General features: G+C 47.4%; 1 protein-coding gene across 4 annotated transcripts in view; it reads left to right on the top strand.

The window, feature by feature from the left end:
• Window positions 1-14,478, top strand: part of GBA2 (glucosylceramidase beta 2) — a 192,648-nt gene extending 178,170 nt beyond the window's left edge. For all 4 annotated transcript variants that reach the window (XM_056553053.1, XM_056553052.1, XM_056553055.1 and 1 more), the window contains one exon: window positions 13,532-14,478. In XM_056553053.1, the coding sequence (XP_056409028.1) occupies window positions 13,532-13,732 (201 nt within the window). In that variant the 3' untranslated portion in view covers window positions 13,733-14,478. The remainder of the gene's footprint in view (window positions 1-13,531) is intronic.
• Window positions 14,479-25,906: the final 11,428 nt, after the last annotated feature.

Genomic DNA, 25,906 nt, shown 5'->3' with positions numbered 1-25,906 from the left:
AGAGAGTGGGTGAGCTTCAGGCCCTTTCGGCTTTCGAGCCTTATACTGTTTTTCTACAGGACAGAGTCCTGTTGAGGTTTTTACCTACCTTCCTTCCTAAGGTTCCGACTTTCTCCAATACCAACCAGGTTATTTCCCTTCCAGTTCTACTTCCTAATCCATCCTCTCCTGAAGAAGCGGTTGACCACACTCTGGACATCTCTAGAGCTCTCAGAGTCTATATCTCAAGAACTGGAGAATTCAGGAAGTCGGAACACCTCCTTGTTTCTTTTTCTGGAAAGAACAAGGGCTTGAAAGCCTCTAAACCTACCCTAAGCAGGTGGATTAAGGAGGCAATCCGAGAGACCTTCATAGTCCAGGAGCTAACTCCTCCTGCCTTTGTCACTGCCCATTCCACTAGGGCAGTCTCTACTTCCTTTGCTGAGAAAAGGTCTGTTCCTCTGGAACAGATTTGTGCTGCTGCTTCTTGGAGCACCCACAATACTTTTTTGAGTCATTACAGGGTTAATGCCAAACGATCGGAAGAGTTGGCCTTTGGGCAGTCAATCCTAAGTGCCACTCTGCCGTAGTCCCTCCCTATTTGTGTTGTTACTCGCTAAGTCCCCACTTGTGCTGCTGGTTAGGACGTAAGGGAAGCGTTAATTTTTTACGTAAATTTGTTTTCCCTTGGTCCAAACAGCAGCACACAAATTTCCCGCCCTAACCTTTTTTGTTACTTGTTATTAAGCGAGATGGCCTAGGGGAGGAGGCCTTTTATGGGGGGGCTAATTAATTTAAATTGCTTGGGCGGAATTAAAAATTCTACCGTCCTGCCAGCTTCACAGGGGCAGAACACCCCACTTGTGCTGCTGTTAGGACTAAGGGAAAACAAATTTACGTTAAAAATTAACGCTTACAGGCACCAAACTTGGGCCTAAAGTGGGTTGTATTGTTTGTTTATGTATATTATAATGCTGATAATGATAAAGTTGGTTGGGAGGAGTTCTAGGTTGGGAGGGTGTATTTGTGGGTGGTGGTGGATTTGTTTGTTTGTTTTGGTGGACCTGGCATGGGTCAGTTATGGACTGGACATTGAGGACTATGGACTGTATGGACTCTGACCCATGTTCAGGAGGGCGGGTGGTGTGGGTGAAGGGACAGTTTAGTGTAGGTTGTTTTAGTGTATTTGTAGGTGTGTTTTCTGTATATTTAAGTGTATATAGTTTATATGTATAATATGTTATAATTTTGTTTATCTTATATTATGGCAGTCGAACCAGTTGTTATTTTTGTAGTAATTTTTCTTTGGTATTTTTGTATCCTGTAGTGGATTTCGTTTTTCTTTGGTCTAGGTCTTCTTTTCCCCAAGTTTGGGTGTTTTTGAGTTATAGATCTAATTTTTTCTTTCTTAAAAAACAATTAGGAAAAAAAAAGTGTGTATATATACATATATATATATATATATATATTAAATTAATGGGGTGTAGTGGGAGTCCTTGTTGTGTGTGTTTTCCCAAGTTTGGGTGTTTTTGAGTTACAGCTAAATTGTGCTATTTTTATGTTTCTTTTTTTGGTAATGCAAGTTGAGTATGTATGTGAGTGTTGTTAGATATTTGGTTATGTAAGGTGCGTTTCTAGTATTTTCTAGGGAAAACTGGGCTGGCCGGTTAGGCAGGATTTATGTTCTTTTATTTGAAATGTAAAGTTTGGGTTTATGTTATTTTATGTTGTTGTTTTCAGTTATGGCAAAGTTGTGCTGGTTTTGTGTTTGTTATGATTTACATTTTTCTAATAAAGATTTACAGGATATAACTCAGGATCAGTACAGGATAAGTAATGTAATGTATGTACACAGTGATCTCACCAGCAGAATAGTGAGTACAGCTCTGGAGTATAATACAGGATATAACTCGGGATCAGTACAGGATAAGTAATTTAATGTATGTACACAGTGATCTCACCCGCAGAATAGTGAGTACAGCTCTGGAGTATAATACAGGATATAACTCAGGATCAGTACAGGATAAGTAATGTAATGTATGTACACAGTGACCTCACCAGCAGAATAGTGAGTACAGCTCTGGAGTATAATACAGGATATAACTCAGGATCAGTACAGGATAAGTAATTTAATGTATGTACACAGTGATCTCACCAGCAGAATTGTGAGTACAGCTCTGGAGTATAATACAGGATATAACTCAGGATCAGTACAGGATAAGTAATGTAATGTATGTACACAGTGACCTCACCAGCAGAATAGTGAGTACAGCTCTGGAGTATAATACAGGATATAACTCAGGATCAGTACAGGATAAGTAATGTAATGTATGTACACAGTGACCTCACCAGCAGAATAGTGAGTACAGCTCTGGAGTATAATACAGGATATAACTCAGGATCAGTGCAGGATAAGTAATGTAATGTATGTACACAGTGATCTCACCAGCAGAATAGTGAGTACAGCTCTGGAGTATAATACAGGATATAACTCAGGATCAGTACAGGATAAGTAATGTAATGTATGTACACAGTGACCTCACCAGCAGAATAGTGAGTACAGCTCTGGGGTATAATACAGGATATAACTCAGGATCAGTACAGGATAAGTAATGTAATGTATGTACACAGTGACCTCACCAGCAGAATAGTGAGTACAGCTCTGGAGTATAATACAGGATATAACTCAGGATCAGTACAGGATAAGTAATGTAATGTATGTACACAGTGACCTCACCAGCAGAATAGTGAGTACAGCTCTGGGGTATAATACAGGATATAACTCAGGATCAGTACAGGATAAGTAATGTAATGTATGTACACAGTTGTTACGCCGAGCGCTCCGGGTCCCCGCTCCTCCCCGGAGCGCTCGCTACACTTCCCTCACTGCAGCGCCCCGGTCGGTTCCACGGACCCGGGGCGCTGCGTTACCACCTCCGGCCGGGATGCGATTCGCGATGCGGGTAGCGCCCGCTCGCGATGCGCACCCCGGCTCCCGTACCTTACTCGCTCCCCGTCAGTTCTGTCCCGGCGCGCGCGGCCCCGCTCCCTAGGGCGCGCGCGCGCCGGGTCTTTGCGATTTAAAGGGCCACTGCACCGCTGATTGGTGCAGTGGTTCCAATTAGTGTTTACACCTGTGCACTTCCCTATATCACCTCACTTCCCCTTCACTCCCTCGCCGGATCTTGTTGCCCTAGTGCCAGTGAAAGCGTTCCTTGTGTGTTCCTTGCCTGTGATTCCAGACCTTCTGCCGTTGCCCCTGACTACGATCCTTGCTGCCTGCCCCGACCTTCTGCTACGTCCGACCTTGCTTCTGTCTACTCCCTTGTACCGCGCCTATCTTCAGCAGCCAGAGAGGTTGAGCCGTTGCTAGGGGATACGACCTGGTCACTACCGCCGCAGCAAGACCATCCCGCTTTGCGGCGGGCTCTGGTGAAAACCAGTAGTGACTTAGAACCGATCCTCTAGCACGGTCCACGCCAATCCCTCTCTGGCACAGAGGATCCACTACCTGCCAGCCGGCATCGTGACAGTAGATCCGGCCATGGATCCCGCTGAAGTTCCTCTGCCAGTTGTCGCTGACCTCACCACGGTGGTCGCCCAGCAGTCACAACAGATTGCGCAACAAGGCCAACAGCTGTCTCAACTGACTGTTATGCTACAACAGTTACTACCACAGCTCCAGCAATCATCTCCTCCGCCAGCTCCTGTACCTCCTCCGCAGCGAGTGGCCGCTTCTGGAATACGACTATCCTTGCCGGATAAATTTGATGGGGACTCTAAGTTTTGCCGTGGCTTTCTTTCCCAATGTTCATTACACTTGGAGATGATGTCGGACCAGTTCCCCACTGAAAGGTCTAAGGTGGCTTTCGTAGTCAGCCTGCTGTCTGGAAAAGCCCTGGCTTGGGCCACACCGCTCTGGGACCGCAATGACCCCGTCACTGCCTCTGTACACTCCTTCCTCTCGGAAATTCGAAGTGTCTTTGAGGAACCTGCCCGAGCCTCTTCTGCTGAGACTGCCCTGTTGAACCTGGTCCAGGGTAATTCTTCCGTTGGCGAGTATGCCGTACAGTTCCGTACCCTTGCTTCAGAATTATCCTGGAATAATGAGGCACTCTGCGCGACCTTTAAAAAAGGCCTATCCAGCAACATTAAAGATGTTCTGGCCGCACGAGAAATCCCTGCTAACCTACATGAACTCATCCATCTTGCCACTCGCATTGACATGCGTTTTTCCGAACGGCGTCAGGAGCTCCGCCAGGATATGGACTCTGTTCGCACGAGGCGTTTCTTCTCCCCGGCTCCTCTCTCCTCTGGTCCCCTGCAATCTGTTCCTGTGCCTCCCGCCGTGGAGGCTATGCAGGTCGACCGGTCTCGCCTGACACCCCAAGAGAGGACACGACGCCGCATGGAGAATCTCTGCCTGTACTGTGCTAGTACCGAACACTTCCTGAAGGATTGTCCTATCCGTCCTCCCCGCCTGGAAAGACGTCCGCTGACTCCGCACAAAGGTGAGACAGTCCTTGATGTCTACTCTGCTTCTCCACGTCTTACTGTGCCTGTGCGGATGTCTGCCTCTGCCTTCTCCTTCTCTGCTGTGGCCTTCTTGGACTCTGGATCTGCAGGAAATTTCATCTTAGCCTCTCTCGTCAACAGGTTCAACATCCCGGTGACCAGTCTCGCCAGACCCCTCTACATCAATTGTGTAAACAATGAAAGATTGGACTGTACTATACGTTTCCGCACGGAGCCCCTTCTAATGTGCATCGGATCTCATCACGAGAGGATTGAACTGTTGGTCCTCCCCAATTGCACTTCTGAAATCCTTCTTGGACTTCCCTGGCTTCAACTCCATTCCCCAATCCTGGATTGGTCCACTGGGGAGATCAAGAGTTGGGGGCCCTCTTGTTCCAAGGACTGCTTAAAACCGGTTCCCAGTAAACCTTGCCGTGTCCCTGTGCTTCCTCATGTAACCGGTCTCCCTAAGGCCTATATGGACTTTGCGGACGTTTTTTGCAAAAAACAAGCTGAGACTCTACCTCCTCACAGGCCTTATGATTGTCCCATTGACCTCCTCCCGGGCACTACTCCACCCCGGGGCAGAATCTATCCTCTGTCCGTCCCAGAGACTCTTGCCATGTCTGAATACGTCCAAGAAAATTTAAAAAAGGGCTTTATCCGTAAATCCTCCTCTCCTGCCGGAGCCGGATTTTTCTTTGTGTCCAAAAAAGATGGCTCTCTACGTCCTTGCATTGACTACCGCGGTCTTAATAAAATCACGGTTAAGAACCGCTACCCCCTACCCCTCATCTCTGAACTCTTTGATCGTCTCCAAGGTGCCCATATTTTTACCAAACTGGACTTAAGAGGTGCTTATAATCTCATCCGCATCAGAGAGGGGGATGAATGGAAAACGGCATTTAACACCAGAGATGGACACTTTGAGTATCTGGTCATGCCCTTTGGTCTATGCAACGCCCCTGCCGTCTTCCAAGACTTTGTTAATGAAATTTTTCGTGATCTACTATACTCCTGTGTTGTTGTGTATCTGGACGATATCCTGATTTTTTCTGCCAATCTTGAAGAACACCGCCAGCATGTCCGTATGGTTCTTCAGAGACTTCGTGATAATCAACTCTATGCCAAAATAGAGAAATGTCTGTTTGAATGCCAATCTCTTCCTTTTCTAGGATACTTGGTCTCTGGCCAGGGACTACAAATGGACCCAGATAAACTCTCTGCCGTCTTAGATTGGCCACGCCCCTCCGGACTCCGTGCCATCCAACGTTTTTTGGGGTTCGCCAATTATTACAGGCAATTTATTCCACATTTTTCTACCATTGTGGCTCCTATTGTGGCTTTAACAAAAAAAAATGCCGATCCCAAGTCTTGGCCTCCTCAAGCGGAAGACGCCTTTAAACGACTCAAGTCTGCCTTTTCTTCGGCTCCCGTGCTCTCCAGACCTGACCCATCTAAACCCTTCCTATTGGAGGTTGATGCCTCCTCAGTGGGAGCTGGAGCTGTCCTTCTACAAAAAAACTCTTCCGGGCATGCTGTTACTTGTGGTTTTTTTTCCAGGACCTTCTCTCCGGCGGAGAGGAACTACTCCATCGGGGATCGAGAGCTTCTAGCCATTAAATTAGCACTTGAGGAATGGAGGCATCTGCTGGAGGGATCAAGATTTCCAGTTATTATTTACACCGATCACAAGAACCTCTCCTACCTCCAGTCTGCCCAACGGCTGAATCCTCGTCAGGCCAGGTGGTCTCTGTTCTTTGCCCGATTTAATTTTGAAATTCACTTTCGGCCTGCTGATAAAAACATTAGGGCCGATGCTCTCTCTCGTTCCTCAGATGCCTCTGAAATTGAACTCTCTCCTCAACACATCATTCCTCCTGACTGCCTGATTTCCACTTCTCCAGCCTCCATCAGGCAAACTCCTCCAGGAAAGACCTTTGTTTCTCCACGCCAACGCCTTGGGATCCTCAAATGGGGTCACTCCTCCCATCTCGCAGGTCATGCGGGCATCAAGAAATCTGTGCAACTCATCTCTCGCTTCTATTGGTGGCCGACTCTAGAGACTGATGTGGTGGACTTTGTGCGAGCCTGCACTATCTGTGCCCGGGATAAGACTCCTCGCCAGAAGCCCGCTGGTTTTCTTCATCCTCTACCTGTCCCCGAACAACCTTGGTCTCTGATTGGTATGGATTTTATTACTGACTTACCCCCATCCCATGGCAACACTGTTATTTGGGTGGTCGTTGATCGATTCTCCAAAATGGCACATTTCATCCCTCTTCCTGGTCTTCCTTCAGCGCCTCAGTTGGCTAAACAATTTTTTGTACACATTTTTCGTCTTCACGGGTTGCCTACACAGATCGTCTCGGATAGAGGCGTCCAATTTGTGTCTAAATTCTGGAGGGCTCTCTGTAAACAACTCAAGATTAAATTAAATTTTTCTTCTGCATACCATCCTCAATCCAATGGACAAGTAGAGAGAATTAACCAGATCTTGGGTGACTATTTACGACATTTTGTTTCCTCCCGCCAGGATGACTGGGCAGATCTTCTACCTTGGGCCGAATTCTCGTATAATTTCAGAATCTCTGAATCTTCCTCCAAATCTCCGTTTTTCGTGGTGTACGGCCGTCACCCTCTTCCCCCCCTCCCTACCCCCTTGCCCTCTGGTCTGCCCGCTGTGGATGAAATTTCTCGTGATCTTTCCACCATATGGAAAGAGACCCAAAATTCTCTCTTACAGGCTTCTTCTCGCATGAAGAGATTCGCAGATAAGAAAAGAAGAGCTCCTCCCATTTTTTCCCCTGGAGACAAGGTATGGCTCTCCGCTAAATATGTCCGTTTCCGTGTCCCGAGCTATAAGTTGGGACCACGCTATCTTGGTCCTTTTAAAGTTTTGTGTCAAATTAATCCTGTCTCTTACAAACTTCTTCTTCCTCCTTCTCTTCGTATCCCTAATGCCTTTCACGTCTCTCTTCTTAAACCTCTCATCCTCAACCGTTTTTCTCCTAAATCTGTTCCTCCCACTCCTGTTTCCGGCTCCTCGGACATCTTCTCTGTCAAAGAGATTTTGGCCTCTAAAAAGGTCAGGGGAAGAACTTTTTTTTTAGTGGATTGGGAGGGTTGTGGTCCAGAAGAGAGGTCCTGGGAACCTGAGGACAATATCCTGGACAAAAGTCTGATCCTCAGGTTCTCAGGCCCCAAGAAGAGGGGGAGACCCAAGGGGGGGGGTACTGTTACGCCGAGCGCTCCGGGTCCCCGCTCCTCCCCGGAGCGCTCGCTACACTTCCCTCACTGCAGCGCCCCGGTCGGTTCCACGGACCCGGGGCGCTGCGTTACCACCTCCGGCCGGGATGCGATTCGCGATGCGGGTAGCGCCCGCTCGCGATGCGCACCCCGGCTCCCGTACCTTACTCGCTCCCCGTCAGTTCTGTCCCGGCGCGCGCGGCCCCGCTCCCTAGGGCGCGCGCGCGCCGGGTCTTTGCGATTTAAAGGGCCACTGCACCGCTGATTGGTGCAGTGGTTCCAATTAGTGTTTACACCTGTGCACTTCCCTATATCACCTCACTTCCCCTTCACTCCCTCGCCGGATCTTGTTGCCCTAGTGCCAGTGAAAGCGTTCCTTGTGTGTTCCTTGCCTGTGATTCCAGACCTTCTGCCGTTGCCCCTGACTACGATCCTTGCTGCCTGCCCCGACCTTCTGCTACGTCCGACCTTGCTTCTGTCTACTCCCTTGTACCGCGCCTATCTTCAGCAGCCAGAGAGGTTGAGCCGTTGCTAGGGGATACGACCTGGTCACTACCGCCGCAGCAAGACCATCCCGCTTTGCGGCGGGCTCTGGTGAAAACCAGTAGTGACTTAGAACCGATCCTCTAGCACGGTCCACGCCAATCCCTCTCTGGCACAGAGGATCCACTACCTGCCAGCCGGCATCGTGACAACAGTGACCTCACCAGCAGAATAGTGAATACAGCTCTGGAGTATAATACAGGATATAACTCAGGATCAGTACAGGATAAGTAATGTATGTACACAGTGACCTCACCAGCAGAATAGTGAGTACAGCTCTGGGGTATAATACAGGATATAACTCGGGATCAGTACAGGATAAGTAATGTAATATATGTACACAGTGACCTCACCAGCAGAATAGTGAGTACAGCTCTGGATTATAATACAGGATATAACTCGGGATCAGTACAGGATAAGTAATGTATGTACACAGTGACCTCACCAGCAGAATAGTGAGTACAGCTCTGGAGTATAATACAGGATATAACTCGGGATCAGTACAGGATAAGTAATTTAATGTATGTACACAGTGATCTCACCCGCAGAATAGTGAGTACAGCTCTGGAGTATAATACAGGATATAACTCAGGATCAGTACAGGATAAGTAATGTAATATATGTACACAGTGACCTCACCAGCAGAATAGTGAGTACAGCTCTGGGGTATAATACAGGATATAACTCAGGATCAGTACAGGATAAGTAATGTAATGTATGTACACAGTGACCTCACCAGCAGAATAGTGAGTACAGCTCTGGAGTATAATACAGGATATAACCCAGGATCAGTACAGGATAAGTAATTTAATGTATGTACACAGTGATCTCACCAGCAGAATTGTGAGTACAGCTCTGGAGTATAATACAGGATATAACTCAGGATCAGTACAGGATAAGTAATGTAATGTATGTACACAGTGACCTCACCAGCAGAATAGTGAGTACAGCTCTGGAGTATAATACAGGATATAACTCAGGATCAGTACAGGATAAGTAATGTAATGTATGTACACAGTGACCTCACCAGCAGAATAGTGAGTACAGCTCTGGAGTATAATACAGGATATAACTCAGGATCAGTGCAGGATAAGTAATGTAATGTATGTACACAGTGATCTCACCAGCAGAATAGTGAGTACAGCTCTGGGGTATAATACAGGATATAACTCAGGATTAGTACAGGATAAGTAATGTAATGTATGTACACAGTGACCTCACCAGCAGAATAGTGAATACAGCTCTGGAGTATAATACAGGATATAACTCAGGATCAGTACAGGATAAGTAATGTATGTACACAGTGACCTCACCAGCAGAATAGTGAGTACAGCTCTGGGGTATAATACAGGATATAACTCGGGATCAGTACAGGATAAGTAATGTAATATATGTACACAGTGACCTCACCAGCAGAATAGTGAGTACAGCTCTGGATTATAATACAGGATATAACTCGGGATCAGTACAGGATAAGTAATGTATGTACACAGTGACCTCACCAGCAGAATAGTGAGTACAGCTCTGGAGTATAATACAGGATATAACTCAGGATCAGTACAGGATAAGTAATGTAATGTATGTACACAGTGACCTCACCAGCAGAATAGTGAGTACAGCTCTGGAGTATAATACAGGATATAACTCAGGATCAGTACAGGATAAGTAATGTAATGTATGTACACAGTGACCTCACCAGCAGAATAGTGAGTACAGCTCTGGAGTATAATACAGGATATAACTCGGGATCAGTACAGGATAAGTAATTTAATGTATGTACACAGTGATCTCACCCGCAGAATAGTGAGTACAGCTCTGGAGTATAATACAGGATATAACTCAGGATCAGTACAGGATAAGTAATGTATGTACACAGTGACCTCACCAGCAGAATAGTGAGTACAGCTCTGGAGTATAATACAGGATATAACTCAGGATCAGTACAGGATAAGTAATTTAATGTATGTACACAGTGATCTCACCAGCAGAATTGTGAGTACAGCTCTGGAGTATAATACAGGATATAACTCAGGATCAGTACAGGATAAGTAATGTAATGTATGTACACAGTGACCTCACCAGCAGAATAGTGAGTACAGCTCTGGAGTATAATACAGGATATAACTCAGGATCAGTACAGGATAAGTAATGTAATGTATGTACACAGTGACCTCACCAGCAGAATAGTGAGTACAGCTCTGGAGTATAATACAGGATATAACTCAGGAACAGATATATATTTTCAGTATCTGGTAGATGAAGGCTTCCTGTATCATTCAATATATACAGTGGGGTAAAAAAGTATTTAGTCACCCCCCCAATTGTACAAGTTCTCCCCCTTATAAAGATGAGGCTGTAATTATCATCATAGGTTATAACCTCAACTATGAGACAGAATGAGAAAAAATTCATAAATCACATTGTCTGATTATTAAAGAATTTATTTGCAAATTATGGTGGAAAATAAGTATTTGGTGAATAAGAAAAGTTCCTCTCAATACTTTGTTATATCCCCTTTGTTGGTAATGACAGAGGTCACATGTTTTCTGTCTTCACAAGGTTCTCACTGTTGCTGGTATTTTGGCTCATTCCTCCGTGCAGATCTCCTCTAGAGCAGTGATGTTTTGGGGCTGTCTCTGGGCAACACAAACTTTCAACTCCCTCCTAAGATTTTCTATGGGGTTGTGATCTGGAGACTAGCTAGGCCACTCCAGGACCTTGAAATGCTTCTTATGAAGCCACTCCTTCTTTGCCCGGGCGGTGTGTTTGGGATCATTGTCATGCCGAAAGACCCAGCCTTGTTTCATCTTCAATGCCCTTGCTGATGGAAGGAGGTTTTCACTCAAAATCTCACGATACATGGCCCCATTCATTCTTTCCTTTACACGGATCAGTCATCCTGATGTTTCCACCCCCATGCTTCACAGTAGTTATGGTGTTCTTTGGATACAATTCAGCATTCTTTCTCCTCCAAAAACGACGAGCTGAGTTTTTACCAAAACGTTCTACTTTGGTTTCATCTGACCATCCTCTCCCAATCCTCTTCTGGGTCATCCAAATGCTCTCTAGCAAACTTCAGACGGGCCCGGACATGTACTGGCTTAAGCAGGGGGACACGTCTGGCACTGCATGATTTGAGTCCCTGGCGGCGTAGTGTGTTACTGATGGTAGCCTTTGTGACTTTGGTCCCCGTTCTCTGCAGGTCAATTCACTAAGTCCCCCCATGTGGTTCTGGGATTTTTGCTCACCGTTCTTGTGATCATTTTTTACACCACAGGGTGAGATCTTGCGTGGAGCCCCAGATGGAGGGAGATTATCAGTGGTCTTGTATGTCTTCCATTTTCTAATAATTGCTCCCACAGTTGATTTCTTCACACCTAGCTGCTTGCCTATTGCAGATTCCGTCTTCCCATCCTGGTGCAGGTCTACAATTTTGTTTCTGGTGTCCTTCGCCAGCTCTTTGGTCTTGGCCATAGTGGAGTTTGGAGTTTGACTGTTTGAGGTTGTGGACAGGTGCCTTTTATACTGATAACAAGTTTATACAGGAGCCATTAATACAGGTAACGAGTGGAGGACCGAGGATACTCTTAAAGGGGTACTCCGGCCCTTGTACATCTTCTCCCCTATCCAAAGGGGACCCTTGCAATCTGTTATTCCGCACCCACTTTTGCGCTCTCTCGGCAGCGTCGGGGGCACCCAGTGTGCAGCGTGACGACCACGGGGCCGCAGTATCGTGATGTCATGACTCCGCCCTTGTGTGACATCATGCCCCGCCTCCTCAATGCAAATTTATGGGAGGGGGCGTGACAGCGGTAGCCATAGACTTGCATTGAGGGGGCAGGCGTGACGTCACACGGGGGCGGAGTCGTGACGTCACGATACTCTGGCCCCGTGGTCGTCACACTGCACCCTCGGAGCGCTCGCAAAGATGGGTGCTGAATGACAGATTGCAGGGGTCCCCAGCGGCGGGACCCCCGCAATCAGACATCTTATCCTTGGGAAAGGGGATAAGATGTATGAAGGCCGAAGTACCCCTTTAAAGAAGTTGTTACAGGTCTTTGAGAGCCAGAAACCTTGTTTGTTTTTAGGTGACAAATACTTATTTTCCACCATAATTTGCAAATACAGTGGTCCCTCAACATACGATGGTAATTCGTTCCAAACGACCCATCGTTTGTCGAATCCATCGTATGTTGAGGGATTCATGCAATGTAAAAAGAGCATTTAATACTCACCTGTCCCCGCCGCTCCGGACCGCGTCCTCACCGCTCCCGATGCTGTCCCAGGGGCTCCTGATGCTGTCCCGCTTCTCTGGCGTCTTCTTCGGGATCCTCCGGCTTCTTCCGCCTCACTTTCTGGTGTCGTTATTACGCTGCTGCGCCGGCGCGGCGTGCGTAGTGACGTAATAACGACGCCGGAAAGCGAGGCCCGGACCCTGGAGAAGATGCGGAAGACGCTGGAGGAACGCGAAGTGGACCCGGAGCAGCGGGGATAGGTAAGTGAACCTGCCAGGGATGCTTAAACTGCTATCCAACAGAAACTTAAGCATTTTGCGCTGTCGGATAGCGGTTAATGCGATGGCCCCGACATATAAAAGCATCGTATGTCGATTTTATCATATGTCGGGGCCATCGCATGTCGGGGGGTTACTGTAAATTCTTTAAAAATCAGACAATGTGATTTTATTGATTTATATATTAAAATTGTCTTTTCAGGGTCTGGTAGATGAAGGCTTCCTGTATTATATATATTTATGTCTCTCTCGTTTCAGGGTCTTCCTGTATTATCCAGTATATGATATATATTATATTATATATATTGATATCTCTCTCTTTTCAGGGTCTGGTAGATGAAGGCTTCCTGTATTATCCAGTATATGATATATATTATATTATATATATTGATATCTCTCTCTTTTCAGGGTCTGGTAGATGAAGGCTTCCTGTATTATCCAGTATATGATATATATTATATTATATATATTGATATCTCTCTCTTTTCAGGGTCTGGTAGATGAAGGCTTCCTGTATTATCCAGTATATGATATATATTATATTATATATATTTCTCTCTCTTTTCAGGGTCTGGTAGATGAAGGCTTCCTGTATTATCCAGTATATGATATATATTATATTATATATATTGATATCTCTCTCTTTTCAGGGTCTGGTAGATGAAGGCTTCCTGTATTATCCAGTATATGATATATATTATATTATATATATTGATATCTCTCTCTTTTCAGGGTCTGGTAGATGAAGGTTTCCAGACGGCAGAGGGTTGTTACCGCACAGTATGGGAGCGGCTGGGAATGTCCTTCCAGACTCCTGAGGCGTACTGCGAAAAGGAGATCTACCGCTCCCTGGCATACATGCGCCCGCTGAGTATTTGGGCGATGCAGCTGGCGCTGAAGGAGAAGGCGACACATGCTCAGCAGGAGGGGTGACCCATGGGACGCTGCACGCATCTGATCCCCAGTCTGTATTTATGCCCCACAGTGTTTAGGAGAGATCACATGACCTCCCCTGAAGTCACATGACTCCTGTCATTACATAGTCTACCTCCATACACCTGACCCCCCCCTTGGGGGCGCTGCTGCAGGTGACCCAGATCCAGCTGCTGGAGCTCAAGTAGCAATCACTGAAGGAGACTGGAGTGCTGCGGCCTGGACTGTACACGCTGTATATACCACCAGGGGGGTCTCCGCCGTCCGCATGACCGCCATGTTTTATCATTAATCATCACTGGTATTATTTATGATTGACAAGAAATACTAAAGAGGAGTGCGGAACGTGTGTGCGTGCCGACCATTACTGTGAGTGATGCCAAACAGTACAGCCTATTATACGCCTTTATATAGAGGTATTATACATCACTGTATAGAGGAATTCTACGTCACTGTATAGAGGTATTATACGTCAATGTATAGAGGCATTATACGTCACTGTATAGAGGCATTATACGTCACTGTATAGAGACATTATACGTCACTGTCTAGAGGCATTATACGTCACTGTCTAGAGGCATTATACGTCACTGTCTAGAGGTATTATACGTCACTGTCTAGAGGCATTATACGTCACTGTCTAGAGGTATTATACGTCACTGTCTAGAGGCATTATACGTCACTGTCTAGAGGTATTATACGTCACTGTCTAGAGGCATTATACGTCACTGTATAGAGGTATTATACATCACTGTCTAGAGATATTATACACTGCTCAAAAAGCTAATGTGAACACTAAGATAACACATTGTAAATCTGAATGAATGAACTAATCGTATGAAATCCTTTCCTCGTTACATAGTTGAATTCGCTGACAACAAAATCACCAAAAATTATCAATGGAAATAATCAACCCCTGGAGGTCTGAATATGGAGTCACACTCAAAATCACAGTGGAAAACCCCACAGGCTGATCCAACTTTATGTAATGTCCTTAATACAAGTCCCAATGAGGCTCAGTAGTGTGTGTGGCCTCCACGTGCCCGTATGACCTCCCTACAACGCCTGGGCATGATCCTGATGAGGTGGAGGATGGTCTCCTGAGGGATGTCCTCCTAGACCTGGACTATCCGCCAACTCCTGGACAGTCTGTGGTGAATGGAGCGAGACGTCCCAGATGGGCTCAATCGGATTCAGGGGAACGGGCGGCCAGTCCATAGCATCAATGCCTTCCTCTTGTAGGAACTGCTGACACACTCCAGCCACATGAGGTCTAGCATTGTCTTGTATTAGGAGGAACCAACTGCACCAGCATATGGTCTCACAAGGGGTCTGAGGATCTCATCTCCGTACCTAATGGCAGTCAGGCAACCTCTGGCAAGCACATGGAGGGCTGTGCGGCCCCCCCAAAGAAATGCTACACCATTACTGACCCACTGCCAAACCAGTCATGCTGGAGGATGTTGCAGGCAGCAGAACGTTCTCCACGGTGTCTCCAGACTCTGTCACGTCTGTCACGTGCTCAGTGTGAACCTGCTTTCATCTGTGAACAGCACAGGGCGCCAATGGTGAATTTGCCAATTTTTGGTGTTCTCTGGCAAATGCCAAATGTCCTGCACGGTGTTGGGCTGTAAACACAACCCCCACCTGTGCACGTCGGGCCCTCATACCACCCTCATGGAGTCTGTTTCTGACCGTTTGAGTGGACACATGCACATTTGTGGCCTGCTGGAGGTCATTTTGCAGGGCTCTGGCAGTGCTCCTCCTGCTCCTCCTTGCACAAAGGCTGAGGTAGCGGTCCTACTGCTGGGTTGTTGCCCTCCTACGGCCTCCTCCACGTCTCCTGATGTACTGGCCTGTCTCCTGGTAGCGCCTCCATGCTTTGGACACTACGCTGACAGACACAGCAAACCTTGTTGTCACAGCTCGCATTGATGTGCCATCCTGGATGAGCTGCACTACCTGAGCCACATGTGTGGGTTGTAGACTCCGTCTCATGCTACCACTAGAGTGAAAGCACCGCCAGCATTCAAATGTGACCAAAACATCAGCCAGGAAGCCAGAGAAATGGTCTGCGGTCACCACCAGCAGAACCACTCCTTTATTGGGGGTGTCTTGCTAATTGCCTATAATTTCCACATGTTGTCAGTTCCATGTGAAATTGATTGTCAATCAGTGTTCTTCCTGAGTGGACAGTGGGATTTCACACAAGTGTCAGTGACTTGGAGTTACATTGTGTTGGTTAAAGGGTTCACTTAATTTTTTTGAGCAGTGTACATCACTGTATTGAGGGATTATACATTACTATATAGAGGTATTTTACACCCCTCTTCTGTACACTACAGTCTGTTCACACTATATAGAGGTATATGTCACTTTATGGAGGTATTATACATCACTGTATAGAGGTAGCTCTTCAGAACAGAATTCTTATCGAACTATCCTCAGCCACCTTGAGAGGAATGAAGTCCTATGTTGGCTATGGTCATTTACCTCCAGAGGGCAGAAGTCTTATCCGACTATCCTCAGCCACCTCTAGAGAATAGAAGTCTTATCCTCCTCGGCGGAGAGTTGGAGAAGTACGGGGGTGTGGCCTAACCATGCAGGTGTGAGGTTGCACCTGGCGGGAGCTCCAGACGGTGAAGACCGACACTGTCAGACTAGCTCCCTATTGGAAGAATAGCGCTGAGACGTGGGGATTTTGGTGCCCTAGTTCGGCGAGAAAAAATTACCTTTAATCCCCCTCATCAAGTGAGTCAACGGAGTAAGGCGATGGCATCCCCTCGGCGCGAAGGTTACTTGGGAGCGTCCGGATCAGCTGAACGCACAGATGCTGCTGACGCTAGGAGTGTGAAGTCTCGCGTTGCCACACGATACTCCGGCTTGGAAATTTTTTTACGGCCGGCGCGCAGCTGGCGGTCATGGTGGGGAAGCTGAGCAACTGTGATGGAGACCCAGTGTAGAGCCATGAAATGTGTTTCATGACACTTTCCAGTGCCGGACTAAGACAGCTCCATTGGCTGACACACGCACACCCGACCCCTACCATTGGTTCCTGGTGTGGGGGGTGCGTGCATGTCACATGACCTAAAATATGCTGTCTCAAACACTGTTCCCTTCAGTGTGAGTTCAGCTACAACAGCAAGAGGATGTCTCCTGCTGTTATAGGCAAAGCGCTGCGGCTGCAATGTAGTTGATTCCCCACTATGGGGACCGTGTGCCGCGGGTGTCATAAGCATCTCATAAAGATCTCCCCGTGGGCGCACGGTCCCCAGGAACCAATGGTAGGGGGCAGGTGTCAGCCAATGGAGCTGTCTCAGTCCAGCACTGGAAAGTGCTGAGTCATGCAATACATTCCACAGCAAGACACAAAGTATGGCACTACACCGGAACCCGTCCCAGAGTTGCCAGACCAGGAAAGAGGAAGGCAGGGAGTGGACGAACTGAGGGCGGGGAGTGGGCGAACTGAGGGCGGGGAGTGTTCAAACTGAGGGCGGGAAGTGGGCAAACTGAGGGCGGGAGTGGACAAACTGAAGGCGGGGAGTGGACGAACTAAAGGCAGAGAGTTGACGAACTGAAGGCAGAGAGTGGGCGAACTGAGGGCGGGGAGTGGAGGAACTGAATGCAGAGAGTGGACTAACTGAGGGTGGGGAGTGGACGAACTAAAGGCAGAGAGTGGACAAACTGAAGGCGGGGAGTGGGCGAACTGAAGGCAGGGAGTGGACGAACTAAAGGCAGTGAGTGGCCGAATTGAGGGCGGGGAGTGGACGAACTGAGGGCGGGGAGTGGACGAACTGAGGGCGGGGAGTGAGCGAACTGAAGGCGGGGAGTGGGCGAACTGAAGGCGGGGAGTGGACGAACTAAAGGCGGGGAGTGGACGAACTAAAGGCAGAGAGTGGACGAACTGAAGGCGGGGAGTGGACGAACTAAAGGCAGAGAGTGGGCGAACTGAAGGCGGGGAGTGGACGAACTAAAGGCAGAGAGTGGACGAACTGAGGGCGGGGAGTGGGCGAACTAAAGTCAGAGAGTGGACGAACTGAGGGCGGGAGTGGAGGAACTGAATGCAGAGAGTGGACGAACTAAAGGCAGAGAGTGGACGAACTGAGGGCGGGGAGTGGGCAAACTAAAGTCAGAGAGTGGACGAACTGAAGTCGGGGAGTGGACGAACTGAGGGCGGGGAGTGGACGAACTGAGGGCGGGGAGTGGGCGAACTGAAGGCAGGGAGTGGGCGAACTGAAGGCAGGGAGTGGGCGAACTGAAGGCAGGGAGTGGACGAACTGAAGGCAGGGAGTGGACGAACTAAAGGCAGAGAGTGGACGAACTGAGGGCGGGAAGTGGCCAAATTGAGGGCGGGGAGTGGAGGAACTGAAGGCGGGGAGTGGACGAACTGAAGGCAGGGAGTGGACGAACTGAAGGCAGGGAGTGGACGAACTGAAGGCAGGGAGTGGCCGAACTGAAGGCGGGGAGTGGCCGAACTGAGGGCGGGAAGTGGCCAAATTGAGGGCGGGGAGTGGAGGAACTGAAGGCGGGGAGTGGACGAACTGAAGGCGGGGAGTGGACGAACTGAAGGCGGGGAGTGGACGAACTGAGCGTGGGGAGTGGACGAACTGAAGGCAGGGAGTGGCCGAACTGAAGGCGGGGAGTGGCCGAACTGAAGGCGGGGAGTGGCCGAACTGAGGGCAGGGAGTGGCCGAACTGAGGGCGGGGAGTGGAGGAACTGAAGACGGGGAGTGGACGAACTGAGGGCGGGGAGTGGGCGAACTGAAGGCAGGGAGTGGGTGAACTGAAGGCAGGGAGTGGACGAACTAAAGGCAGAGAGTGGACGAACTGAGGGCGGGAAGTGGCCAAATTGAGGGCGGGGAGTGGAGGAACTGAAGGCAGGGAGTGGACGAACTGAGGGCGGGGAGTGGGCGAACTGAAGGCAGGGAGTGGGTGAACTGAAGGCAGGGAGTGGACGAACTAAAGGCAGAGAGTGGACGAACTGAGGGCGGGAAGTGGCCAAATTGAGGGCGGGGAGTGGAGGAACTGAAGGCGAGGAGTGGACGAACTGAAGACGGGGAGTGGACGAACTGAGGGCGGGGAGTGGGTGAACTGAAGGCAGGGAGTGGACGAACTAAAGGCAGAGAGTGGACGAACTGAGGGCGGGAAGTGGCCAAATTGAGGGCGGGGAGTGGAGGAACTGAAGGCGAGGAGTGGACGAACTGAAGGCAGGGAGTGGACGAACTGAAGGCAGGGAGTGGCCGAACTGAAGGCGGGGAGTGGCCGAACTGAGGGGGGGAAGTGGCCAAATTGAGGGCGGGGAGTGGAGGAACTGAAGGCGGGGAGTGGACGAACTGAAGGCAGGGAGTGGACGAACTGAGCGTGGGGAGTGGACGAACTGAAGGCGGGGAGTGGACGAACTGAAGGCGGGGAGTGGACGAACTGAAGGCGGGGAGTGGCCGAACTGAGGGTGGGGAGTGGCCGAACTGAGGGCGGGGAGTGGAGGAACTGAAGGCGGGGAGTGGACGAACTGAGGGCGGGGAGTGGACGAACTGAAGGCGGGGAGTGGACGAACTGAGGGCGGGGAGTGGAGGAACTGAATGCAGGGAGTGGACGAACTGAGGGCTGGGAGTGGAGGAACTGAATGCAGAGAGTGGACGAACTGAGGGCGGGGAGTGGACGAACTGAGGACCAGGGAGGGGACTAACTGAGGGCGGGGAGTGGACGAACAGAAGGCAGGAGTGGACGAACTGAAGGCGGGGAATGAACAAACTGAGGGTGGGGAGTGGAAAAACTGAGGGCGGGGAGTGGACGAACTCCCTGAAGGTGAAATTCTGGGGGACAAGGGAGATGGACAATGATGTTAACCTGGCACAGGGGGAGCAGTATGAAACAACACAGCCTGGGACAAGTCAGACTATGGCAATAGAAACCGGGGGGTCAGCTGGAACGGGGAGAGGAAGCCCATAATCTGAGGAGGAACACAAATAGGGGACAGATGAACTTTAACCTACTTTTATCTTCAATTCAAGCTCTGCCCTCAAAAAGTGATTTAGACCACGCATTAAACACATTGAGCAAACCCAACAACAAGCGGTTAATGAAATAAGAGCAGATATTGAACAAGTGAAGGCCCGTATAATAGAAACAGAAAAAGCGGATACAGCAGCTATCATTAACCCTGGATGATCAAGAAAATAGGGAGAATTACGGGCAACAAGATGATTTATACAGGGGAACACCAAAAACATAGACCATGGGGAAACCAGGAAATCGAATAATGATCAATCTTTATTAACATACAAAAAATTGTAATAAAAACAAGAAGAGGGTGGGTACAAAGTATACAGAGGCAGAAGAATGAGAGGTAAGTATCATGATTACATAACAAAGTGGGTGTGTATATCTATGAAAAGATATTAAAGAGGCAAACAGCACTTATTAAAGCCCAAATGGATACAAAGTATCTACAAATGCAAATCAATGGAGATGAGAGCTGCAAATGGTATAGTAGTGAAATGTCACTGGTAAATATTACAACAAGGAACCATGGAATGAAGTAGTGTTAAAGGGGTACTCCGCTGCTCAGCATTTGGAACACACTGTTCCGAACGCTGGAGCCGGGAGCTTGTGACGTTATAAACTGTTATAGGCGTGACAGACGTAGCCATAGACTTGCATTGAGGGGGCGGGGCGTGACGTCACACGGGGGCAGAGTTGTGTCGTTACGATACTCATCGACTATCCTTTGGATAGGGGATAAGATTTTTTAGGGCCGGAGTACCCCTTTAAAGAAGAAGTTGTTACAGGTCTTTTAGAGACAGAAATCTTGTTTGTTTGACGTCATGAGGGGCGGGGCTATGATGTCACGAGCTGCCGGCTCCAGCGTTTGGAACAGTTTGTTCCGAACGCTGAGCAGTGGCGTACCCCTTTAAATAAGATAGGTATAATACACACACAGACCACATGGCCATACACCCTATCGAGAACACATCTCACCTCTCAACCCCAACGCGTTTTCGCTAGCTCGCTTCGTCAGGGGGCACCCCCTGACATAGCGAAAATGCGTTCTCTCATGAATCTATAAGATCTGGTCAACATTTACCGAAAAAATGCGAGAGGGACTTAGAAATACAACTTCAACCAGAAGAGTGGATTAGGCTTTTCGCACATTTTTCAGCTATTACCACACGAGCCCAAGAAGCTAATTAAAAGATAGTAACCCAATGGTATAGAGTTCCGGGGGTCTCCACAAAATACAATAACTATGTGATATCATGTGCTGGCGTTGCGGCACAATGGGAGGTACGATTCATATTTTTTGGTTGTGTCCTGGCCTTGCAGAATTTTGGGTAAAGGTACATAAAATTATTAGTGCAGTAACGCAGAAACAAATCCCCGGCAATACAATGATACAAGAAATCCCCCTCTTCTGGAGACAGAAAAGATCCCCTCAGTGTACGAAGGTGAACAAGGTCACGTACTCGAGAACTTCAGGCTGGCGAACAATGATGCGGAAACTGAGTTTCTAAGCACCTGGCAAGATTGGAAACATTTCCAAAATACCACAGAATATGACACAGTGATGGGGGAGTAGGTAGGGGGGGGGGTAATGATTTTTTTTTTTTTGGGGGGGGGGAGGGAATAAGTTAGACACTGCTTATTGAGTAAGAGGAGATGGATAAGCTTTACATGTAATTTTGTTATGATGGATACATTGAATATTTGAACCACGTGTGCAATGTTTACTCTCCATTTTAGTTTTTTTTTTATGTTAATTGTGTGGAAATTTAACAATAAAGAATAAAAAAAAGGAAGTCTAATCCAACTATCCTCAGCCACATGTAGAGAATAGAAGTCTTATCTGACTATCCTCAGTAACCTCTAGAGAACAAGTCTTATCCGACTATCCTCAACCACATGTAGAGAATAGAAGTCTTATCTGACTATCCTCAGTAACCTCTAGAGAACAGAAGTCTTATCCGAATATCCTCAGCCACCTCTAGAGAACTGAAGTCTTATCCGACTATCCTCAACCACATGTAGAGAATAGAAGTCTTATCTGACTATCCTCAGCCACATGTAGAGAATAGAAGTCTTATCTGACTATCCTCAGCCACCTCTAGAGAACTGAAGTCTTATCTGACTATCCTCTGCCACCTCTAGACAGAAGTCTTATCCGACTATCCTCTGCCACCTCTAGAGAACAGAAGTCTTATCCGACTATCCTCAGCCACCTCTAGAGAACAGAAGTCTTATTCTACTATCCTCAGCCACCTCTAGAGAACAGAAGTCTTATCTGACTATCCTCAGTAACTTCTAGAGAACAGAAGTCTTATTCTACTATCCTCAGCCACCTCTAGAGAACAGAAGTCTTATCCGACTATCCTCAGCCACCTCTAGAGAACAGAAGTCTTATTCTACTATCCTCAGCCACCTCTAGAGAATAGAAGTCTTATCTCACTATCCTCAGCCACCTCTAGAGAACAGAAGTCTTATCTGGCTATCCTCAGCCACCTCTAGAGAACAGAAGTCTTATCTGACTATCCTCAGCCACCTCTAGAGAATAGAAGTCTTATCTCACTATCCTCAGCCACCTCTAGAGAACAGAAGTCTTATCCGACTATCCTCAGCCACCTCTAGAGAACAGAAGTCTTATCCAACTATTCTCAGCCACCTCTAGAGAACAGAAGTCTTATCCGACTATCCTCAGGCTCCTGTAGAGAACAGAAGTCTTATCCGACTATCCTCAGCCACCTCTAGAGAATAAGTCTTATCTGACTATCCTCAGCCACCTCTAGAGAACAGAAGTCTTATCTGGCTATCCTCAGCCACCTCTAGAGAACAGAAGTCTTATCTGACTATCCTCAGCCACCTCTAGAGAATAGAAGTCTTATCTCACTATCCTCAGCCACCTCTAGAGAACAGAAGTCTTATCCGACTATCCTCAGCCACCTCTAGAGAACAGAAGTCTTATCCAACTATTCTCAGCCACCTCTAGAGAACAGAAGTCTTATCCGACTATCCTCAGGCTCCTGTAGAGAACAGAAGTCTTATCCGACTATCCTCAGCCACCTCTAGAGAATAAGTCTTATCTGACTATCCTCAGCCACCTCTAGAGAATAGAAGTCTTATCTGACTATCCTCAGCCACCTCTAGAGAACAGAAGTCTTATCCGACAATCCTCAGCCACATGTAGAGAATAGAAGTCTTATCTGACTATCCTCAGTAACCTCTAGAGAACAAAAGTCTTATCCGACTATCCTCAGGCTCCTCTAGAGAACAGAAGTCTTATCTGACTTTACTCAGCCACCTCTAGAGAATAAGTCTTATCTGACTATCCTCAGTAACCTCTAGAGAATAGAAGTCTTATCTGACTATCCTCAGCCACCTCTAGAGAATAGAAGTCTTATCTGACTATCCTCAGCCACCTCTAGAGAACAGAAGTCTTATCCGACTATACTCAGCCACCTCTAGAGAACAGAAGTCTTATCCGACTATCCTCTGCCACCTCTATAGAATAAGTCTTATCTGACTATCCTCAGCCACCTCTAGAGAATAGAAGTCCTATCTGACTATCCTCAGCCACCTCTAGAGAACAGAAGTCTTAACCGACTATCCTCAGCCACCTCTAGAGAACAGAAGTCTTATCCGACTATCCTCAGCCACCTCTAGAGAACAGAAGTCTTAACCGACTATCCTCAGCCACCTCTAGAGAACAGAAGTCTTATCCGACTATCCTCAGCCACCTCTAGAGAATAAGTCTTATCTGACTATCCTCAGTAACCTCTAGAGAACAGAGGTCTTATCCGACTATCCTCAGCCACCTCTAGAGAATAAGTCTTATCTGACTATCCTCAGCCACCTCTAGAGAATAGAAGTCTTATCTGACTATCCTCAGCCACCTCTAGAGAATAAGTCTTATCTGACTATTCTCAGCCACCTCTAAAGAATAGAAGTCTTATCTGACTATCCTCAGTCACCTCTAGAGAATAGAAGTCTTATCTGACTATCCTCAGCCACCTCTAGAGAATAAGTCTTATCTGACTATCCTCAGCCACCTCTAGAGAATAGAAGTCTTATCTGACTATCCTCAGCCACCTCTAAAGAATAGAAGTCTTATCTGACTATCCTCAGTCACCTCTAGAGAATAGAAGTCTTATCTGACTATCCTCAGCCACCTCTAGAGAACAGAAGTCTTATCCGACTATTATCAGCCACCTCTAGAGAAAAGAAGTCTTATCCGACTATCCTCAGCCACCTCTAGAGAACAGAAGTCTTATCTGACTATCCTCAGCCACCTCTAGAGAATAGAAGTCTTATCCGACTATCCTCAGCCACCTCTAGAGAACAGAAGTCTTATCCGACTATCCTCAGCCACCTCTAGAGAATAAGTCTTATCTGACTATCCTCAGCCACCTCTAGAGAACAGAAGTCTTATCCGACTATCCTCAGGCTCCTCTAGAGAACAGAAGTCTTATCTGACTATACTCAGCCACCTCTAGAGAATAAGTCTTATCTGACTATACTCAGCCACCTCTAGAGAATAAGTCTTATCTGACTATCCTCAGCCACCTCTAGAGAATAAGTCTTATCTGACTATCCTCAGCCACCTCTAGAGAACAGAAGTCTTATCTGACTATACTCAGCCACCTCTAGAGAATAAGTCTTATCTGACTATCCTCAGTAACCTCTAGAGAATAGAAGTCTTATCTGACTATCCTCAGGCTCCTCTAGAGAACAGAAGTCTTATCCGACTATCCTCAGCCACCTCTAGAGAACAGAAGTCTTATCCGACTATCCTCAGCCACCTCTAGAGAACAGAAGTCTTATCCGACTATCCTCAGCCACCTCTAGAGAACAGAAGTCTTATCCGACTATTCTCAGCCACCTCTAGAGAATAAGTCTTATCTGACTATCCTCAGCCACCTCTAGAGAATAGAAGTCTTATCTGACTATCCTCAGCCACCTCTAGAGAACAGAAGTCTTATCCGAGTATTCTCAGCCACCTCTAGAGAACAGAAGTCTTAACCGACTATCCTCAGCCACCTCTAGAGAACAGAAGTCTTATCCGACTATCCTCAGCCACCTCTAGAGAACAGAAGTCTTATCTGACTATACTCAGCCACCTCTAGAGAATAAGTCTTATCTGACTATCCTGAGTAACCTCTAGAGAATAGAAGTCTTATCTGACTATCTTCAGCCACCTCTAGAGAACAGAAGTCTTATCTGACTATCCTCAGGCTCCTCTAGCGAACAGAAGTCTTATCCGACTATCCTCAGCCACCTCTAGAGAACAGAAGTCTTATCCGACTATCCTCAGCCACCTCTAGGGAACAGAAGTCTTATCCGACTATCCTCACCCACCTCTAGAGAACAGAAGTCTTATCCAACTATCCTCAGCCACATGTAGAGAATAGAAGTCTTATCCAACTATCCTCAGCCACCTCTAGAGAATAAGTCTTATCTGACTATCCTCAGCCACCTCTAGAGAATAGATGTCTTATCTGACTATCCTCAGTAACCTCTAGAGAACAGAAGTCTTATCCGACTATCCTCAGATGCCTCTAGAGAACAGAAGTCTTATCTGACTATCCTCAGCCACCTCTAGAGAACACAAGACTTAACCAACTATCCTCAGCCACCTCTAGAGAATAGAAGTCTTATCAGACTATCCTCAGCCATCTCCGGGAGACAGTAGTCTTATCTGACTATGCTCAATTAGCCCCAGACTAAATCTTGCCTCCACAATGTAAAGTCACATTTAGATTCCCCAGAGGACAGAAGTCTTATCTGACTATGCTCAATTACCTCCACATTATAGCAGTGTTACCTTGACTTTGATTCTTTTAGAGAAGAAAGTCTTATATGACTATCCTCAGCCACCTCCAGAGGGCAAAATTCTTAGCTGACTATGCTCAACTACCTGCAGAGGGCAGAATTCTTATCCGACTATGCTCAACTACCTCCAGAGGGCAGAATTCTTATGTGACTATGCTCAGCTGCCTCTAGAGGGCATGATTCTTATCTGACTATGCTCAACCACCTCCAGGGGGGCAGAATTCTTATGAGTATGCTCAGCAACCTCCAGTCGGCATAATACTTATCTGACTGCTCAACCACCTCTAGGGGGTGGGGTGCAATATTCTTATGTGACTATGCTCAACCACCTCCAGAGAGCAGACTTCTTATGTG

Source organism: Hyla sarda, unplaced genomic scaffold, assembly GCF_029499605.1.
Source record: "Hyla sarda isolate aHylSar1 unplaced genomic scaffold, aHylSar1.hap1 scaffold_230, whole genome shotgun sequence".
NCBI classification, from domain to species: Eukaryota; Metazoa; Chordata; class Amphibia; order Anura; family Hylidae; genus Hyla; species Hyla sarda.
This window is presented reverse-complemented; position numbering and strand designations above follow the sequence as displayed.